The following is a 19,218-nucleotide window of genomic DNA, read 5'->3' as shown; positions in this document are numbered from 1 at the left end:
CCAGGAACCCCAAGATCATTGGTTGAAAAGACTACCCTCCCCCTACTGAAATACTTTTGTATTTTATCAAATACATAAAACAGCTTTCTGGGATTTCTGTTTGTTGATTAATAAAGACTGTGATAATATCAATATTTAATATAAAATTATTTTTTCAAGTTTTTATACAGTTTTATTGGCTTCTTTTGTGATTTTATTTTGGAGGATTATGGGGAGACATATTTAGAAATTCTCTTTAGTCCTCAGTTGTCTCTTTTAAATCACTTTCATCTGTTGTATCAAAAACTCAAAAACTTTACAAAAATATCATTAATAAATAAGCTTAGCTATGTGGCACATTTCAAGGTTCATACAAAAAGTCATTTTATATACTCTAGCCATAAAAATGTGAAAATGAAATTAAGAAAACATAATTATAAGTAGGAATAAATTTCAGAATAAATACACTCCAGTATATTTCTATTAAGTCATATGAAAATGTGTTATATTTTCAGTGTATAACTATCATATTTCTTTTATTAAATTTATTCTTAAATTTTACTTTCTTTTTCATTTAAATCGAATGGGGAAAAGCTTTTTTACCAGATGTCTGGCTACTTTATTATTCCTTTTGAAAGACAGTTGTTAACTTTGGGTGATTATTGATGTCATAAACAAGAGTGACAATTTGTTAAGTCAACAACAGGAGTCACTGTGCACTTACTCCTCATGTAGGATCTCTGTCCTTAATGTGTTGTATAATGTGAATTAGTGCTATAACTAGTACTCAAACAGTATTTTACACTTTGTGTTTCAGTGTGGGTGCAAACTGTTGAAATCTTTACTTAATTTTATACTGAATTGATCTTCTGTATATAAAGAGAATTGAAAATGAATCTTGATGAGAATGGAATGGGAGGGGGAGCGGGAGATGGGAGGGTTGAGGGTGGGAGGGAAATTACGGGGGAGGGGAAGCTATTGTAATCCATAAACTGTACTTTGGAAATTTACATTTATTAAATAAAAGTTTAAAAAAAGAAAGCCAGTTGTTATGTTAATAAATTCTTATTATTTTTATTTTCTCTCTCTCTCTCTATTTTTTTTTTTTTTTTTGCTCTAAGCATTGGTATTTTTTTCACCCTTGTGCTATCATTGCATTTTTCTGGCAAGTGCTTTCTGGTGATTTTCATGCATTTTATATATATAACAAAGTGATAAACAATTTTCTCTAAAATATCATCTTATTTTCCTTAAGGCTACAAAATTGTCCCAAAATATATTTCTGCTTTACTCAAATCTGAATAGCTGTGTAACCCACTTAAATTTATTGCGATTTTAGTATATTGTGATGTTTCTACTCTCTTACCTATTATTTTATGCTTAGTATTCTTTCTAACTATTTATCTATCTACCTATCAATCTACATCTATCTATCATCTATCTCTCATTCTCATCTATCTTCCTCTTCGACCATCAACTTCTCCTCCATCCTCAGTTCCTCCTGTGATAAATGGAAATTTATATATTCCATGATCTTAGTCTACAATTTATAGACAATGCATTTATTTCTACTTTTTCAGTCGTTATTTTTCTACTAAAATTTTTTTTAACTTTTATTTAATGAATATAAATTTCCAAAGTACAACTTATGGATTACAATGGCTTCCCCCCCATAACGCCCCTCCCACCCGCAACCTATTAACTCAATTGGAATCACTACACTTACAATGAAGAGTACAATCTTAGAGCTTTTCACTTCCTCCCAATTCCATCTTCCTGGATTCCATTATTTTTCATACTTTTATTTTATTTGTATATATTTTTATTTATATATTTTATATATACTTATATATTTATATGTTTTTATTTTATTTATAAAACATTATGTATGGTAAGCAATATAATCTGACTTAGATTCTTGGGTATTTGGTGGTAATTATTATTTTTCCTTCAGCTTATACTGCATTTTATCAGCTTCTTTGCTCACTTCTGTCAGACAGAGGCAGGATCTGAGAGAGGGGCAAAGGGAGCAGATGTACAAGAGGCCAATGATGCTACAGGGAGACCAAGGACATGACATAGGAAATGTGTGAACAAAGTATTTTACATAGTTCACAATTTTGTTTCCAACACAACCTCAGAATAGTCTACAATTTGAAAAAGATTGTTTGGGCCTTGTGTAATTAGTTCTTAAATTCAACTTTAAAACCTGATAGAAATTTATTTTCTGAAATCTATTTTCTCAATCTATACCTTCATTTTCTGTGACACTCAAAGATTTATAAGAATGTGAAAGAGAAAGCAATTTTACATATAATATAAGTAATATACTCACTTCCAAAATCTGTCAGAATAACTTTCTTTTCATGGATAAACATATAGTTGTTATAGAATACTTTTGCATCACAAGTATAGTTACTGTTGGGATGAAAGTCCGTTTTATTAAATGTATTATCTTCACATTTTTTACCATCTGAAAGAAATAAGCATAGCAAAAATAGTATATCAATATAGAACATTATGTTCAGCTTTATTTTAGATTACATATTTATAATATTGATATCTATCATGTGGAAAACCTACATATATTGTTTAAATAATAAGTCAAAGACACTGAAAATTATTATTATCATCATCATCATCATCATGATTCTTTGAACTGCAGATCTGGGCCCCACAGCCAGAGACTGGTTCCCAAGATTAAAGGTGAGAGAGAGTAGGTAGCTCAGGATCCCGAGCTTTGTGTGGTCTCTAAGCTTATTTATTTCAGGGACAGAAAAAGAGAGAGAGAGAAGAGACAGAGACAGAGACAGAAATAGAGAGACAGCAAGAGAACTCTGATGTGGCTCACTCCCTAAATACCTGCAATGGCTGTTGGCAGGCTGGAGCTGAAGCCAGGAGACAGGAGTCCCATGTGGGCAGCGGGAGCCCAAGTAGGGGAGCCCTCACTGCTGCCTTCCAGGTGAGCAAGAGCAGGAAGCTGGGGGTAAGGGCAGAGCTGGGAATTGAACTCAGGCACTCTGATGTGAGGTGCAGGCCTCGTAACCAGCCTCTTGACTGCTTGGCTAAACATTTGCCCCCTGAAAGTTGTTTTGCTACACTTAACTTTTATGACAATATTTCTCGAGTAAAGCTTCATTTAAAGGTGTCCTTAATTTAACTGATAAAGTGTCAGTTCATTCTCTGTCCGAAGCCTGGGTTTACATCTTGGTCAGGCTCTACTGAGAAGATTTTCTCAATCATGTTTTTACCTCTTTTCCACGATGTATTTGCTCTTGCTTTCCTCATATCGCTTGCAACGCAGCTCTACATCTTCTCCTTAGCGTGACACTCACACACAGGGCCACACCCACCCTCTGTGTGGAGACGTGCACATCTGTCTGGTTTGCCAACTATGACCTGGCAGACAGTCTGACACCAAGAGGTTGAGATTTCATCTCACTAAATCCAACCAAATACACTTAAAATCTAATGTCATCTCAATTGTTGGTTACCTAAACATAAGCCAAATTCATTATTAGAAAAGCACCTGAGGTTTTTCTATTTTCTTTCCAAGTTTTCTTGAACTTGTACTGGATTTTGTTGATGGAGGGTGAGAAAGTCTTGCACTCTTGATGCATATCGTCTTTTCATTTCTTCTAACAGAGTATGTGTGCCATTATTCTTTCATAACACGCCTCTCTCCTAACTTTTCCACAATGCTTGCATATAACAAGTGCAAGAAATGAACTTAAATATTGAGTTTTCAAGGGGAGCATTTATCTCTTGTTTGAGTGGTATAGATAATACAGTTATTTGATTCTAAACATTCCACATACTTCCCTCCCCACTGATGTGCGTGTGTGTGTGTGAGAGGAGAAAGAAAGAGAGAGAGAGAGAGAGAGAGAGAGAGACCTACTACATAAAAATTCTCTGAACAATTTTGTATTCTTACCACATTCAAATTTGTACTTAATTTTGTTTTCTTCACAAAGGGGCCTGGCATTCATTTCCCATCGTAAGCAAATAGAAGTGTTTGCTGTTTTATCTAGTGTGCAGTCAGTCAGCTTAAAGGTTTCACGCACTGTGAAGAAGACACAGAAACTGACTTGACTACTGTCTCATAGCAGGGCATATTCTCAATTAAAAGTCACCAAAATTATACTCATCACATAACATTTGACAAGCTCTGTAATTGCTTCTGAAAAAGTGGAATAACTCAGAGTTGTATTTCTTTTTTATTTAAGTTATTACTAGCATCGTTTTTAGTTTGTTGACACCTAATGATTGCACAAATCTCTGAGGACAATGTGATTTTTAATACTTTGTATACATGATGTTTAGTTCACTGCCGCATAATGGTTGTACAAATCTATGGGGATAATGTTATATTTGGATACTTGTATTGTGTAATTATCAAATAAGAATAATTAACAAGTCCACTATTTTAAATATTTATGCATCATTATAGAAATGCTGTGGAGGTTCTTCACCAAAAAATTATCATTGTTCTTACACCATACATGTTGGCAGTGTTTCATTTCAAATTTATGCTGTTTTTTAATAGCCAAGGTTGTATTCCAGTAAAACTTTATTTACAAAAACAGGCAGCTGAAAGCTCTAAATGATGTACAATTTCTATGTGCATATATGCATAATTGTTTTTGTTGTTCTTGCTAGGAGATGATCCAAAGCTTTTCATAGTGTCTTAAATAAGTTTGAAACGGAATACACAGAACAACTGGTCTAAATGGTCCCCAGGCTCCCGTAAGATTAGACATTCCAAGACTGTATAATTCTAATGCCTTTTAAATGAACAATCACTTAGAGACTCTTCTTGCAGGCACTTTTGATGAATTCTGCTGTGAATTTTTAAACATTTTTTGATACAAAATCAAAATCATTTATTTCACAAGTAGAAATATGAATTTTCCAACATGATACATAAAGTCAAACATAGTTAACCATGATTTCATTTTCTCAAATTCTCTCATCCAAAATGGGAAATTATATTTGCTCAGACTGCTATGACAGAAAACCACAGCCTGAGTAGCCTAAACAAGGGGAGCTTTTGTTTCAGAATTCTGGAGGTTGAGAAGTGCAAAGTCAAGGTGCTGATGGAGTCAGTTGCTGGTGAGGAAATGTATGCCACTTTTTAAACCAAGACGTAAGCAAGTGCCTACATAAAATTGCAGCTTTGGCACATTTGAAATCAATCACTTCATGTTATGTTTATTTGTTCCTTTGATTTTTTGTTTACCCTTTGATTGTTAATAGAACAGCTACTCACACAGTATATGGGGGAGTTTCCTGTATGGGATTGAATCTCTAAGTATTGTCATTTTCTACATTTAACAGATGATTTATTTCAGTAGTATTTAGGGAAAATGAATAAATTGAATGTTTTTTTCAAGATATATCAGATCTTAACATATTAAATGCTAATCAGCCAATCATCTTAAATTAATAAAGGGCGAGAGATTTCTTTTTAAACCACACGGCAACCTGACACCTTTGTCAAAACATCTCTAAGAAGGGCTTCTGAGGAGTCTGTTTGCCACCTCCCACTCCTCTCCCCAGCAGTGGCTTAAGAAGCAACAACTGCTTCGTCTTCACTTTAGCTCTATTTTCTTATGAATGTATTGGGTTCCTCCCACAAACATCAAATCCCACATTCTGTGTCTTCTCCTAACATACCCCAGAGAAGCTGCTCTATCTACCAGGATAAATACGGACATACATACACACACACACACAGAGTTCATGAATAGCCACAAATAGGACAAATTATTTCTAATCTGCATGAAGCTTTCTACAGAGGAAACAGGAGAGGCAATGCAGAGCCCTAGAGAGGAGGTCCTCTATCACTCTCTAGAGTGACTGTAGTCGGAGACCAGAAGTTCACCCACTGCTGACTTTCAGCCCAGGTCTCTCATCAAGCTGATTCCTGAGACCACTAGAACACCCACACATGAAATTATCATACTTCTTGTAAATATACAAGTAGAAATAAATTGATATTTACCTGGTGGTGCAACTAAGACTAAACTTTTGGGTGGACTAACACATGAATTATGAGATATGTTAATACTGATTTGTTCACATCCTTGCAGATATAATGAATTATTTTTGCAAATTAGAGGTGAACATTCCACTTCCTCTTGAACCTTTAGCTTTGCTGTAATTGACTCATTTTCTTTAATCTGGGTATATTCCACAGCAATGTTAGCATATTTTGTAGCTGAAAGAAAATAAAACAGGGAGAATTATCTTTTTTTTTCCAGAATGAATAAAATCACATGCAATGCAAATGTCTTAACATTTATTTTCAAAATTATCAATCATGTTATCATTTCAAGTTCCCTAGGAACATGAAAAAAAGAAGAAACACTCCTGGTATCTCCATAACATTAAATCAAAACTCTCTTTACTTTGCCTAACTAGGACCCTAGCTTATGAACTTGTATTCAGAAGGTTACTGCATTAATGTCTGTCTTCCAAAGTGGATTATAAATTCCATGAGAACAAAGTCCAATCTTTATTGATCACCATAAATTCATAAGATCTGTCATTGGTATTTGAATTAGTGTCCAAATGGTTGGTGCTATACAATCTTCTTTATTTTCTAAAATGTAGCTTAATAACTATTTTTCCAAATATGTGGAACATTAATGATCCAGACACCATAGCCCCTCATTCATTGCCTTTATTATGTAAACTTCTGCTGATAATGAATTCTCCTAAACACCTTTCTTTATTATCAACAATTTCCATTGACTGGTAAAAATAATTTTGTAACAAAAATTCATTTATCCACTCATTTTTGTTTGACAAAAGTTATTCAAGCCTTATTATGTTTAAGACACTGTCCCAAACACTGATACTATAAGGACAAGTCAGATAAGATCAACTTTTAGAAAGTACAGTCCAATTTGGAGACAGACACAGAAGTATAGGACACATACAGATGCCCTAAGATTATGCAAAAAATAAAAATGAATCTACTCATATTGGAGATCACTGACAAAAGAGTTTGACTCAGTTTGTGTTCTAAAACGTAAGCATGGAATAGAAAAAGAGATACAAGAGTAGGAGGATGAGGATTGTAAAGGATTCCAAGTGTAGAGGAAAAAGCAGGAGTTGACACAGAGGGTGGAGAGAAGAGCATGTGTTTGGAAAACTTCCACTGTCCCTTAGGACTTGAGTTAGAAATGCAGGAAGCATGATGCATGAGAGGTGGACAGAACTCTAGTCATCAAAAAGCACATGAACTAAGCAACATGAAGTGTGAACATTGTCACACTATAGGCACTGGTTTGAGTTCCAGCTACTCCACTTCCAACCCTGCTCCCTGCTAATGCACCTGGGAAAGCAGTGGAAGATGGCCTGAGTACTTGGTACCTGCACCCACATGGGAGACCTGGATGTAGTTCCAAGCTCCTGGCTTCAGCCTGTCCCAGCACTGGCTGTTGTGGCCATTTGAGGAGTAAACCAGCAACTAGAAGATATCTTTCTCTCCCCCGTCCCCTCTGTCTCTCTCCCTCCCTCCCTCCCTCCTCTCCTCTCCCTCCTCTCCTCCCCCTCCTCTCCTCTCCCTCCTCTCCTCTCCCTCTCCCTCTTCTCCCTCACCCTCCTCTCTCCCCTCTCACTCTCTCTCTTCCTCCTTCTCTCCCTCTCATCTCCTCTCCCACCTCCCCTCTGTAACTCTGCCTTTTAAGTAAATAAATCAATCAAATTTTAAAAAGATGGCAGTACTAATCATTTGTTGGTGAGAAAGCAGAGCTGATGGGTTTAGCTAGTTGGTAGGTCTAGACAGCCTGAAATGAAGGCAGAGGCAGTGATGTAGGTAGCTTCTAAACAAACTTACCACAGGCTGGCAGAGGTATAGTAGTTGCTGTAATAGAGATAAAAAGAATGCAAGTCATTAATGTTTTGTTTTAGAATATTTCTGCTAAAGGTGACTTACAGTACTTCAACTCTAGAAACTCTAATGTCTATCTTGTTAGGTTTAATAGGTAACACAGGGTTTGCCTACTTCAATGTTTTGATTTCAAAACTTCCTTTAATATAAATGGATAAATTTTATTCAACATTTTCATGAAATTACCCAATAAACACAATTGTGATCATCACAATATTGAGTCTATTTGGTGTACATCTCATTGTGTTATGGCAACATTGTCAAATATTCACCCAACCAAAAGTATTTTAAAGGTGCTCATTCCCTTGGGTTAATCTCAAAATAGATTTATATGATTATAGTCCCTAGAGCCTGAAGTTGACATTCTTGTTTTGAAAAAATTCAGATAATAGGTAAGGACTGCTTTATTCTCTAGCCTAGCTTTTGCAAGATCATTGCTCATCCAGGGTAATAAATGCAGTCTCAACACGTTGAATAGTATCTTAAGTGAACTTATGTATTTAACTGAAGAACTGGAAGGAAATATGAATTGTGGAAGCTAAAAGATCTCCACTAATGGTGTTTCGGAGTTGAAAGAATTTAGAGGAGCATGGGGGACTTGCTGGCTCTGCCTTCGCTGGCCACCGATCCTTCCATTGCTATAGCCCTCTCCTGGTGACCCATGTCCTTGGCCCCCAGGCTCCCTCACTGCTGGACGGGTGCTCTGTAATCAGGGCTCTGCTTCCCACCTCTTGGGAGGCACAGCCCCTTTCCACGCCCCCACCTCTACCCATTCATGGAGACAGACGTTCTAGTAGATCTGGTATTTCTCATACACGTTTTCATAAAGGACACAATTTTGGGGTGATGCTGCTGCTGTCGTAACTTCATATCCTGATCTCATGAGTGGTTGCCCTGCTGCACAGTGCTATTCACAGCCTTCGGAATTAGGACAAAAAAAAAAAAAAAGAGAGAGAGAGAGAGAGAGAGAGAGAGAGAAAGAAACTTTTCAAAGAAAGCAGCCCCAGGTAGAAGAGACTGAAGACCGTTCTGTGAGCCCAGCCCGGGTACATGGTGGTGGCATGACTGCATGACTGAGGGTCAGGTTGTCACCTATTGTTGTGGTTGAAGGGACAATGCCTGCTGCAGAGCTCAGAGTGGATGGTGCAGTGGACATAAGGTTGGAATCTGCAAGGGAATGAACAGAAGAAGAATAGTTATTGACTTTGTCATATTTTAGGGCAGGGAAAACTTGCTAGCAAAGATGAGTTCCTAGCTGAATCTTTGCTCTGGGAGTTCTCATTTGAATTGCCATTTGCTTGTTTTCAAAATAAAATGACTCAAAAACGTAACTACAACTGGTCCTTTCACATTAGTGTTTCAAATAACCTCAACTAAACATTGTAAAAATTAAAGGGAAACAATTCATTTTTTGGTATATTTCTTACCTGATGCATAATCATTCTCAAACTATTCCTTTTCACTTAATTCAAACTCTATTTCTTTTGAATATTAAGAGTAATAGGTGCTCTTTTTTAATATCCATTGAATACCAGACTTTCCATATATTTAGTCCTCACATTAGTCCTACAAAGTGAGTAATCTTATATCCATTCTTAAAGGAGGGAAAATAGATACTCAGAAAGTGCCAGGGTAATTTAAAAGGATCACAGAGATGTAATTAAAGATATTTATTTTGGTGCGAAAATTTTTGAAATGTATGCATACATGGGCTCTTCAGAATGCTTGTGGGAATGCGTATTATGAAAAAACAATGTCCCTTGTGGATTTCAAAATTTAGGGGCCCCAAAATAAATATATTTTCACTTTATCTTTCCCATAAACTTTTTGAAGTGCCCTCAAATTAGTAACTTTTCCAAAATCAACTAGAAAGTTGAAGAAACTGGCTTTGATCCCTGACACTGCCACCTATCAATTATTCTTCTGTGCCATGAACTTCTGTAAAATTCCTAATAAAATAAAATATGACCAGGAAAAGCTTACTGACAAGTTTCTTCTGTCTAATTTCATATCAATGCGAAAGCTGGTTAGATGGAAACCCTGAGAATATTTCTAGCATGAATTGAAGGCGCTGCATGAAAGTTTTGCACTGCCATCTCCATCTCCACAGTCTGAAACACCCGGGGCATCATCGTGGTCAAACCTGAGGCGTTCTCTTTGGAAGGGACGTGAGTGGTGCGTGCAGGTGAGGCAGCAGAGCTGTTGTGTGCGGGACTGAGGGTGGCTGCGGAGGTGAGAGCTGTGTCGGCGGGAAGGGTGCTGGCTGCGCTCCACCCTCCAGGCACATCTGCAATCAGAAAAGCCATTATGTCACTGGTTCCGGACATAAGGGCAATGGCCACGCAGCCAACGTAAACGCGATGACTGCGGCTGAGACAGGCAACAGCAATCAACACTTCTGCAGGATCATAATTAATGCATCCCATAAAACTTACTCCCAGGTGGAGGGCGCGTGTGAAAGATGAATATTGGGGCAGGCGATGGGTAACTTATGCCATAGTATAATAAGTGCACAACTTAAACGACAGTTGGCATCTTGAGAAATAGCCCGGGCAACCCAGCCTCCCCCAGGAGGGCTGCCTTAAGGGATAATAAAAGTGCATGGACTCGGCCGCACCGTGGCTCACTAGGCTAATCCTCCACCTAGCGGCGCCGACATACCGGGTTCTAGTCCCGGTCAGGGCGCCAGATTCTGTCCCGGTTGCCCCTCTTCCAGGCCAGCTCTCTGCTGTGGCCCGGGAGTGCAGTGGAGGATGGCCCAAGTGCTTGGGCCCTGCACCCCATGGGAGACCAGGAGAAGCACGTGGCTCCTGCCTTCGGATCAGCGCGGTGCACCGGCCACAGCGGCCATTGGAGGGTGAACCAACGGCAAAGAAAGACCTTTCTCTCTGTCTCTCTCTCTCTCACTGTCCAAAAAAAAAGTGCGTGGACTCAGCAGAGAGGGACAGGACACTGTCGCAGCAGCGCTGAGAGTGTGCAGTTAGAAGTGGAGCTCCAGGCGTAACAGGTTACGTTAAGGTTGTCACAGAGGAAGTGGAACCTAGCCCGTGCTGAGAGCCTCCCATCAGGCAGCTCTACGGGGGTGACCCTTGAGTGCAGGTGCTCTGTTGTAAGTTTCTGAAAATAGAGCTGAATGAGCCCCTGCCTGCGCCGCAGCTAAGTTCAGTCTTTTTTTTTTTTACTTTTCAGCTGAAGGTGACAATTCTACTTTCACTGTGCAGGCTCTTCTGGCTAGCAAAAAGTCATATTGGCTTGGAAACAGCAAACCACATTTTGCTGACATAGTTCCTGCATTTTCAAATCGCCTAAGAGGTAGCTGACAAAGAATCTGGTATTGTCACTGATGGAACTGTCCACTGCACCCAGTTATGGCACCTAGTGCATTCTACACCCTCCCGGCACAGGCAATCAATAAATATTCCTTGGGTGCCTACCGGATGGCTCGCACTGTGCTAATGGCCATGGAAAAAGCAGAAGAAATATGAGTGAGGCTCTAAGCAAGAACAAGCTTGGTTATCTCACTGTCAAGATCTCTGGGGAGAGAGGGCAGTGCTGTGGCGCAGTGCGGCGCAGCAGGTTAATGCCCTGGCCTGAAGCGCTGGCATCCCATAAGGGCACCGGTTCGAGTCCAGGCTGTTCCTTTTCCAATCCAGCTCTCTGCTGTGGCCTGGGAAAGCAGTGGAAGATGGCCCAAGTGCTTGGGCCCCTGCACCTGCATAGGAGACCTGGAAGAGGCTCCTGCCTTTGGATCAGCGCAGCTCTGGCCATTGCAGTCAATGCGGGAGTGAACCATCGGATGGAAGACCTCTCTGCCTCTCCTCTCTCTGTATAACTCTGACTTTCAAATAAATAAATAAATCTTTTAAGAAAAAAGAAAAGATCTCTAGGGGGTTGGTGTTGTAGTGTAGTGGGTAAAGCCACTGCCTGAGATGCCTGCATCTCATATGGGTGCTGGTTTGAGTCCCGGCTGCTCCACTTTTGATGCAGCTCGAGAAAGCAATGGATGGTCCAAGGGTTTGGGCCCCTGTACCCATGTGGGAGATCTGGAAGAAGCTCCTGGCTTCTGGCTTTGGTCTGGGCCAGTCCTGGATGTTGTGGCCATTTAGGGAGTGAACCAGCAGATGGAAGAACTCTCTGTCTCATTCTCTCTCTCTCATTCTCTGCCTTTCAAATAAATAAAATAAAATAAAATAAAATAAAAGATTCCAATTCAGCAGGGGTACATGCATGCATGTTCTAAAAAAGGCTTTGATAGGAGTATACAAGTATCTCCCGGTAATGGAGAGCAGTCCATAATTTCACACACAGATAGACACTTTTCATTAGAATTGGAAGTGCACTTTCCAAAAAAAAAAAAAAAAATGAATTAGAGTTCTGAGTTCAGTCTTCAAAAAGCCATTACACTCTCAGATTTAACTTAACCTTTGAACAGAATAACATAGACATCAGTTCTTGAGTTCTGGACCCCAAAGAAGAGCTCCAATAGAACAAGTGAAGAGAAGGAAGGTCTATTTATCTACCCCTCACTTTACCCTTCTTCTTCCTTCCTCCCGAATCTTCTCCCACCAGCTTGCTCTCTTCTCCCCTCCCATGCAGCGCTTGTCCTCACCCTGTCCTGAGGGATCCACTTCCATTGTTTCCAAACTCCTTAGCTGCTCTCCTCCAAGGCAAATCATTTTCCCTTGCTATGTGGTTAATCTCAGTGAGGATGAGGAGTGGAATTTACAGTTGTAATTAGGGTGATTAATCCTAGTAGATTTTCAATCAATGGAATTACGCACTATGAGAAGAATTCCCTGATTGGGGAAAAACGGACTGGTTTCCGTGAGCACCAGCCATGAGGGTCCGTGGTCTTTCGTTATTTTAGCTTCTTCCCCTCCACAGCTTCTGACCCACATCCATTCAAAGCTCCAGATCATTTGAGTGTGGTTCCACTTGGGAGCCAGAATGGGTGGGGTGAAGAAGGAGGCGATGCCAGTTGTGTAAAGTGTATGGGCTGCCTGAAATGATTTTTATGCCAGGGGAACAGTATTCACGCTTCAAAATAATAATTACCCTAGTTGGTGGGCTGGACTTCCATGTCTGAATCATAGCTGAAGTGAGACCAGGCATGTAGACCCTCGTTTGTATCTTTAACTAAGTTTGCACTCATTTGTGTGACCAGGTGGACTTGCTTGTCTAGCATAAGGGTGCCATGAAGTCATTTAGTCAGCGATATTTTACATTGTTGTTTCAATCCACAGATGCCACAGAAATATGAACATCTCTTTTTTCTAATTAATTAAAGAATCATTGCATTGTAATTATAATTTCATGATATTCTGATAATCATCACCTAATCTTCATTGCTGTGTTTGTTGATACAAGGACAGTGGGTAAAATATTAACATAAATATAGCATTGATGTTATTATACATTCTTCTTTATTAATAGCAAAAGGAAGTTTTCAAGGCAAAATAACTGCCCAAAATATGAACGAATATATAGTGTTCTGAATGACTGTGACATCCCACGATGTTTTCTTTTAGCCTCACAATATTTTTATTTTTGTGTCCGTGAAAAGACCCCTTGTTACCTGCTTTCATATGCTAAGGGTAGCTAGAAATTCCAAACTCATCAACTAGCGAGTGCTACACGTGGGACGAGGGGCTGGATTCCCTCCCGTCATTGCTAAATACAGACAACTGTCAGGGACTCGTATTCGCACGGTTTTCTACAGGGCCAGCCAACCTGTGTCATTGCTGCCGGGGGCAGGCGTGAGTGCGGTGAGGTCAGCGTTACTGCTGAGTGTCTGCGTGTCAGCTCCGGTAGGGGGCGCCTGCGAGTCAGCGTGCGTGGGAAGGTGAGGCGTTGGCGCAGGTGGAACACCTAATGTCAAGAGAGCGATGAAAAACGTGAACACTAGCGGGTTACACGAAGCAGGTTGCTACCTGAGTTTACCCAACTGTGAATAGCCCCAATCTATTAAAACGTGAGGCGTCCCGTATCAGACTGGCTGGGCGAGGCACCTGAGTTCTTAGACCCATCCCAGGAGGCTGCTGGCCAGCTCACTATGAGGTATTTCAACTCTTCATCCTCTCTACTGACTGAAAGTTGGGGCATCTCTTTGAAGGCAGAACGAGAGGAATTCTCCCACATACTAGTGTATCTTACAAATCACAAAGAGAACAAGACACTTTTAAAAGTGAACAAGAAATGCGATGGGTATCTGCTTCACATATACAATGGCCAAGATGCAGGAAAGGAAATCGACACGAACGATTTTTAGCTGTGACACTGTTAGGATTCTGAACGGTTTGTCTTATCCAGTGATGGAAGAGATGTGGATACAGTCCCCTGTGTGAGTGCTGACACACACACATACACACTCCGAGAACCATATGCTCAGAACCTTGAGGATTTATAATGAGAATTGTAGTGGCACTTTTGAAGAATAGGAACTGGGGAGGATGGTATTTGCACTGCATGTATAATGTACATTTCAAGTGTGAAGTATTTGTACATATATATATGATTAAATGCAAATAAGTACTTCCACACTGGCAATGTTTTTCAACATTCTTAAAGCATTTCTGGAAAAACACTACACACTTAAATTTAATGTTATGTCCATGGATGCTTACTGCAACTTTTTAAAAGAAGCAATTTTGAAAGGTGTATATTGTTAGAAAAACTGATTAAACTATTTCCCCGAAGCCTATCAATAAGAAGAATTTGATTGTATCCACAATATAAATGTTATAAACATAAGGAAAAGCACACATGCAGACTTTATCCCCATATAAAATTGAAATATCACTTGATAATGACTGTTTTCCGGAAAAGAAAATGTTCTCTTTAATTTGAAAGTGTAAAAAACTTTCTACATTACATTATTATGCCTGAGTAAGTTATCATTTTACAACTATTCATCCTTATGTCTAGCCTATTCCATCTAAAACATACTCTCTCAACTTTATCTGAAAGTCTATGGTTTTATTATTAGGTAAAAAAGTGGAAATTAGAAGTTAGGAATGCTGTATGAAAATTCTTGTGTCTGCGACAGGCAATGTGGCACCTCTAAAGTGAGAACCGCAGTTGGCACAGAGTGCACTCCTTAGGCTCTGAAAACGATGAACATGGAATGTTCTGCTCAGCCACCTGCCCCTTGCTTCCTCTTTACATTGCTTTTGTATCAACTTCAGGAAATCAGTGGAGCTGTTTGCATTGCCCCAGGTAGGAACCACTACTCTGCTCTGCTGTCCAGGGTAAATGATGTAATCAATTTAAGGAGGCAGTGACACTAGCTATCACCAGCAGACTTCATCATTAGGTGCCTTGAACAAAGTTTCTGTTACGATGTTATACGAGCTTGCTTTATAAACTAAGATAAATGACGTGGTGAAACTGCCCCAATAGCCTGTCTCTTTTATCAGGATGTGTCTGCAAGCCTGTTTCCTAAGAAGATGGCAGTGTAGCACATCATTTCAGAAAAGCATGAACAACCATGACTACAGAATTATGTCCTGAACAGAGAAAGAAAAACCTGCCACTACACCTAAAATGAGAAATGATCAATGTCAGTATTCTAAGGAGCCTTGGCAGTCTTCCCTGGCAAAAATTGCCTCTTGTTTCAATCTGATATTTTGCTACAAATATGGCTACATACCTTACAAGCTTAATTAATTAATTAATTAAAGCCTCTTTTTTTTTTTTTTTTTTTTTTACAAAATGCAAACATCCCTGAAATAATCCCAAATATCAACACTAAACCAGTCCTGGAAGAAACTCAAATAACAAATACACCTGGGAGAAATCAGATTTAAAATAAAATAACCCAAATAACAATCTGACTCAATCCTCAATGAAATTTTAAAAATAAATTTTTTATCTTCAGTAATTTTGTGATAATTAGAATCTAACATGGAATAAGAAAGAAATGGGAAGATTTCACTTAGGATACCTGCCAAGGAGGGAGGAATTCCAATCTGTCCCAGAGCTGTCTGGGGCTGCAGGGAACCTGTGTGCACAGGCACTGGGGGGATGAATGGGTAGTTCTGAGGGCAGAAGGGATTTGAAGAAACCTTGGCTTCCTGAATTGACTTGGGGGCCCTTCCTCCTCTGCTTTCCCTCTCCCTAATAACAGACATGAATTATTGTAGTCAGCTACTATTTCATGGACATCTAAGATGTCCTGCACTATATGCACCTGAATAAAATCACATCCTTAGAAACTGCATCCATAATTTAGTTAAAGGGAAACTCTTCTGATCACTTTAGAATTTTTTTAAAGGCCAAGTTTGCCAGGGACTACATTTCCGTGCCAACCTGTCGTGTCAAGAGCACTAGTATTGTCCACAGAGTCCCGGAGGGAAGCCTGGGCTGAAGCATTGCCTGTGCTAAGTGGAGGCGTGGTCTCTGAGGAGTCTTTTCCTCTGTCAGAGATGCTGGCGGGTGAGGATGCTGTGATGCGAGCAGGTAAGGGGTCAACGGGAGGCAGAGTACTGGGTGTCTCTGTTGTGGTCAGTCCTGTGACGTCAATGGGAGATGGAAGGAGAAGACGAGAAATATGTCAATTACATCATGAAATGTATGCTCATCTGAGCTTACTAAATACCCAGTGCATCATTTGCATACCACACATACACATGCACACACACACATACATGCACCCCATATATATATGACATAGGGCATATACGTGTGGACGCATATGGTGTGTGTATGGGTTTGCAAATGGATATGCACGTATGTACATGCATATATACAAATACATAAAGAGATATAAATATAATATACACTCATAGATATAAAACAAGCTCCAGAATCACGGCTAAAGACAGAAATGAGGAAATAGAGTTGAAAGCTGTCTTCTTCCCTCTTTCCGTTCCATTGCCATGTTTCACCCTCACAAAATAACTGGATTCAGACAGATTACATACAATGTGTAAAGATGATTAAAGGAAACTATTATAAAGACTTACAGATGAAGAAAAAATAAATTCAGTAGGGGAGTATTAGGAGAGATAGGTTCTAGGAGATAAAAAGGCAAATATTCTTGATACACATGGACTTTTTACTTTTTAATAAATTCAATTAAAACAAAGTAAGAAAAATGCGTGTAAAATCTTGGAAAACAAAATTAAGACAGATATACAAATGTTCCATATGTACACAATGTCTTCAACACCACCACACAGAGATACTATGCAGGGTGCTGAAAAAACCTTTGCCACAGTTCAAATTCACATTATAAAAGAGGAAAAATGTGACCAAGTGATAATAAAATAGGTACTTGCACAGTTGATGTGAGAGTACAAATATGTAAAAGCTTCCTGTAGGGCAAATTAACACCAAGAATTAAAGGCCTTTACATTGTTTTGTGCTGCTTTACTGAAAAGAATATGTAAATATCTAAATTTTTAATTAAAAACTCTTGGACTCTGTGGATTTCAAAATTATAGAGCTGTACACATTTTTATTTCTTTGAATTGCAAACTATATTTTTAAAATATTTAATAATTAAAAATGAGTTACATCAGACACACATGTTAATTCAATTCACTAAGGTAGGGTAAGAATATGTTAAATGTGCCTCATTTAGAATTGTGCATTATAATTATTAAATCAGAATTATCTCAATGTTTTTACTTACCATTTTATCGCATACTGCCCACCATATAATATTACTCAGGAAATAATAACATTTTCAGGAAGAAATGCATTTTCAATAATAATAACATTGAAGTGATGCAATTTATCTTTATATAAGTATATCTTTATATATCTCATTTTGTAAAGAACATGTTTGGATTTATTTGTAGCATCATCATCGTTTAATTTATCTTAGGACTAGGGCACTTTGAAGACTATTAATTCAGTTGCGCCAGTAGAGTTTGGAACTGACCACTAAATACTATCTTAATAAAGCCTTTGCATACCGTTGAAAAGGCAAATTACTCTTAAAGGATTTTACACACACACACACACACACACATATATAAAGATTATTTACTTTTAGACAGCTCTAATTTATTAGATCATTTCTTAATCCATTTTGACTATAGTTTTGTGATCTAACTTAAATTTAATTTTTCTGTATTAAAATTTTAACAAGCTGGTATTCTGCCATATGACTTACTGTCAAGCTGTACAAAGTAGTTGTTTCTATACAATAATACACAAACAATTAATAATAGCTATAAATGGTTATCAAGTATTTTGTTTTATAAGCAGGAATTTCCACACGGGGGGAACATTGAGAGTCATTCATTTTTATTAAAATTTTACTCAAATTATTTAATTGAATAATAAGAATTCTGTTAACATTAAATGTATGAACTAGGTAACAGCAAAATATTTGAAATGCAAATATGCTTCTTACCAGATGTGGAGAAAATTGATCTTTGCCCTGAAAAAAGGAAAAAAAGGAAACCACTTAGAAATTTTCAAATTTCATATTTAGGTGTAATTGTATATCAGAGTTCCACACATTTCCATCATCTCTATGTTAGAACATTAACACAGTAGCAACACTTAGTGCCTTTTACCCCAATGAACCTCTATTCCCTTTCTTTATGTTGACTTTATAAAGCTGAAGTGTGTCAACACATTATTATTACTTCTTGAATTTCCAGGCAAAATAAGAAAAAAGATAGACTCAAGTAGAACTTCTGGGATTAATATCCACCTTATAAAAATGGTTGAAAAAACTTTTGGAAAGATTTTTATCAAATGCATCCATCTATTTAGACAATGATTCCTGGTTGAGCACCTGTTGTGTGCTGAACATAATGTCATGTGCTAGGAATGAAGGAATCTGACCAACACACAGAAATTGCTTTGCCCTCAGTGAGCTCAGGCTAATGTAAGATACAGACAAAACAAATCCACACAGTGTAATGGCAAGTGAGACAGCACGTGCTATAGGAGCACACGGAGGATCATAGTACTGAGACTGCTGGGGTCTTGGCCAGCTCATGAGGTGGAGTCAGAGAAGGTTTCTTGGACGCATTCATCTATTGCGTGTGTGTAGCCATGTCCCAGAAGAATAAGAAGTTAAGGTTTATCTTACAAGTTTTAGATAGCCATTGGAGAAAGTCTTCGAGGGAAGGTCTAATAAGGAAGCACAAGAATTTTATACCAACATTTTTGTGAAATGGAAAATGGATTATTTGATGGCAAAGCAGTGACAGGAAAAGCAGGACTACGGAAAGGCAAATGACAGAGGGGCTATCCCATAGGAAGAAAATGGTGGCCGGCGCCATGGCTCAATAGGCTAATCCTCTGCTTGCGGCGCCGGCACACCGGGTTCTAGTCCCAGTCGGGGCGCCGGTTCTGTCCCAGTTGCCCCTCTTCCA

General features: G+C 38.7%; 1 protein-coding gene across 17 annotated transcripts in view; it reads right to left on the bottom strand.

Annotated features, from left to right (window-relative positions):
• PTPRC (protein tyrosine phosphatase receptor type C) overlaps nt 1-19,218 on the bottom strand; it is a 114,567-nt gene that overhangs the window by 41,029 nt on the left and 54,320 nt on the right. For 3 of the 17 annotated variants that reach the window (XM_089312046.1, XM_008268693.5, XM_008268694.5), the window contains exons 3-11: nt 18,243-18,269; nt 16,187-16,387; nt 13,610-13,747; nt 10,023-10,166; nt 8,972-9,046; nt 7,826-7,852; nt 5,984-6,199; nt 3,914-4,042; nt 2,315-2,452 (exon numbers count right to left, since the gene is read on the bottom strand). In XM_089312046.1, coding sequence (XP_089168172.1) covers nt 2,315-2,452; nt 3,914-4,042; nt 5,984-6,199; nt 7,826-7,852; nt 8,972-9,046; nt 10,023-10,166; nt 13,610-13,747; nt 16,187-16,387; nt 18,243-18,269 — 1,095 coding nt within the window. The remainder of the gene's footprint in view (nt 1-2,314; nt 2,453-3,913; nt 4,043-5,983; nt 6,200-7,825; nt 7,853-8,971; nt 9,047-10,022; nt 10,167-13,609; nt 13,748-16,186; nt 16,388-18,242; nt 18,270-19,218) is intronic. The other 14 variants (XM_089312048.1, XM_070054920.2, XM_070054921.2 and 11 more) reach the window with 7 other exon arrangements.

Source organism: Oryctolagus cuniculus, chromosome 13 (assembly GCF_051225735.1).
Source record: "Oryctolagus cuniculus isolate XC-2025 breed Fujian yellow rabbit chromosome 13, ASM5122573v1, whole genome shotgun sequence".
Taxonomy (NCBI): domain Eukaryota; kingdom Metazoa; phylum Chordata; class Mammalia; order Lagomorpha; family Leporidae; genus Oryctolagus; species Oryctolagus cuniculus.
Note: the sequence above shows the minus strand (reverse complement) of the source record. Positions and strands in the feature narration are given on the sequence as shown.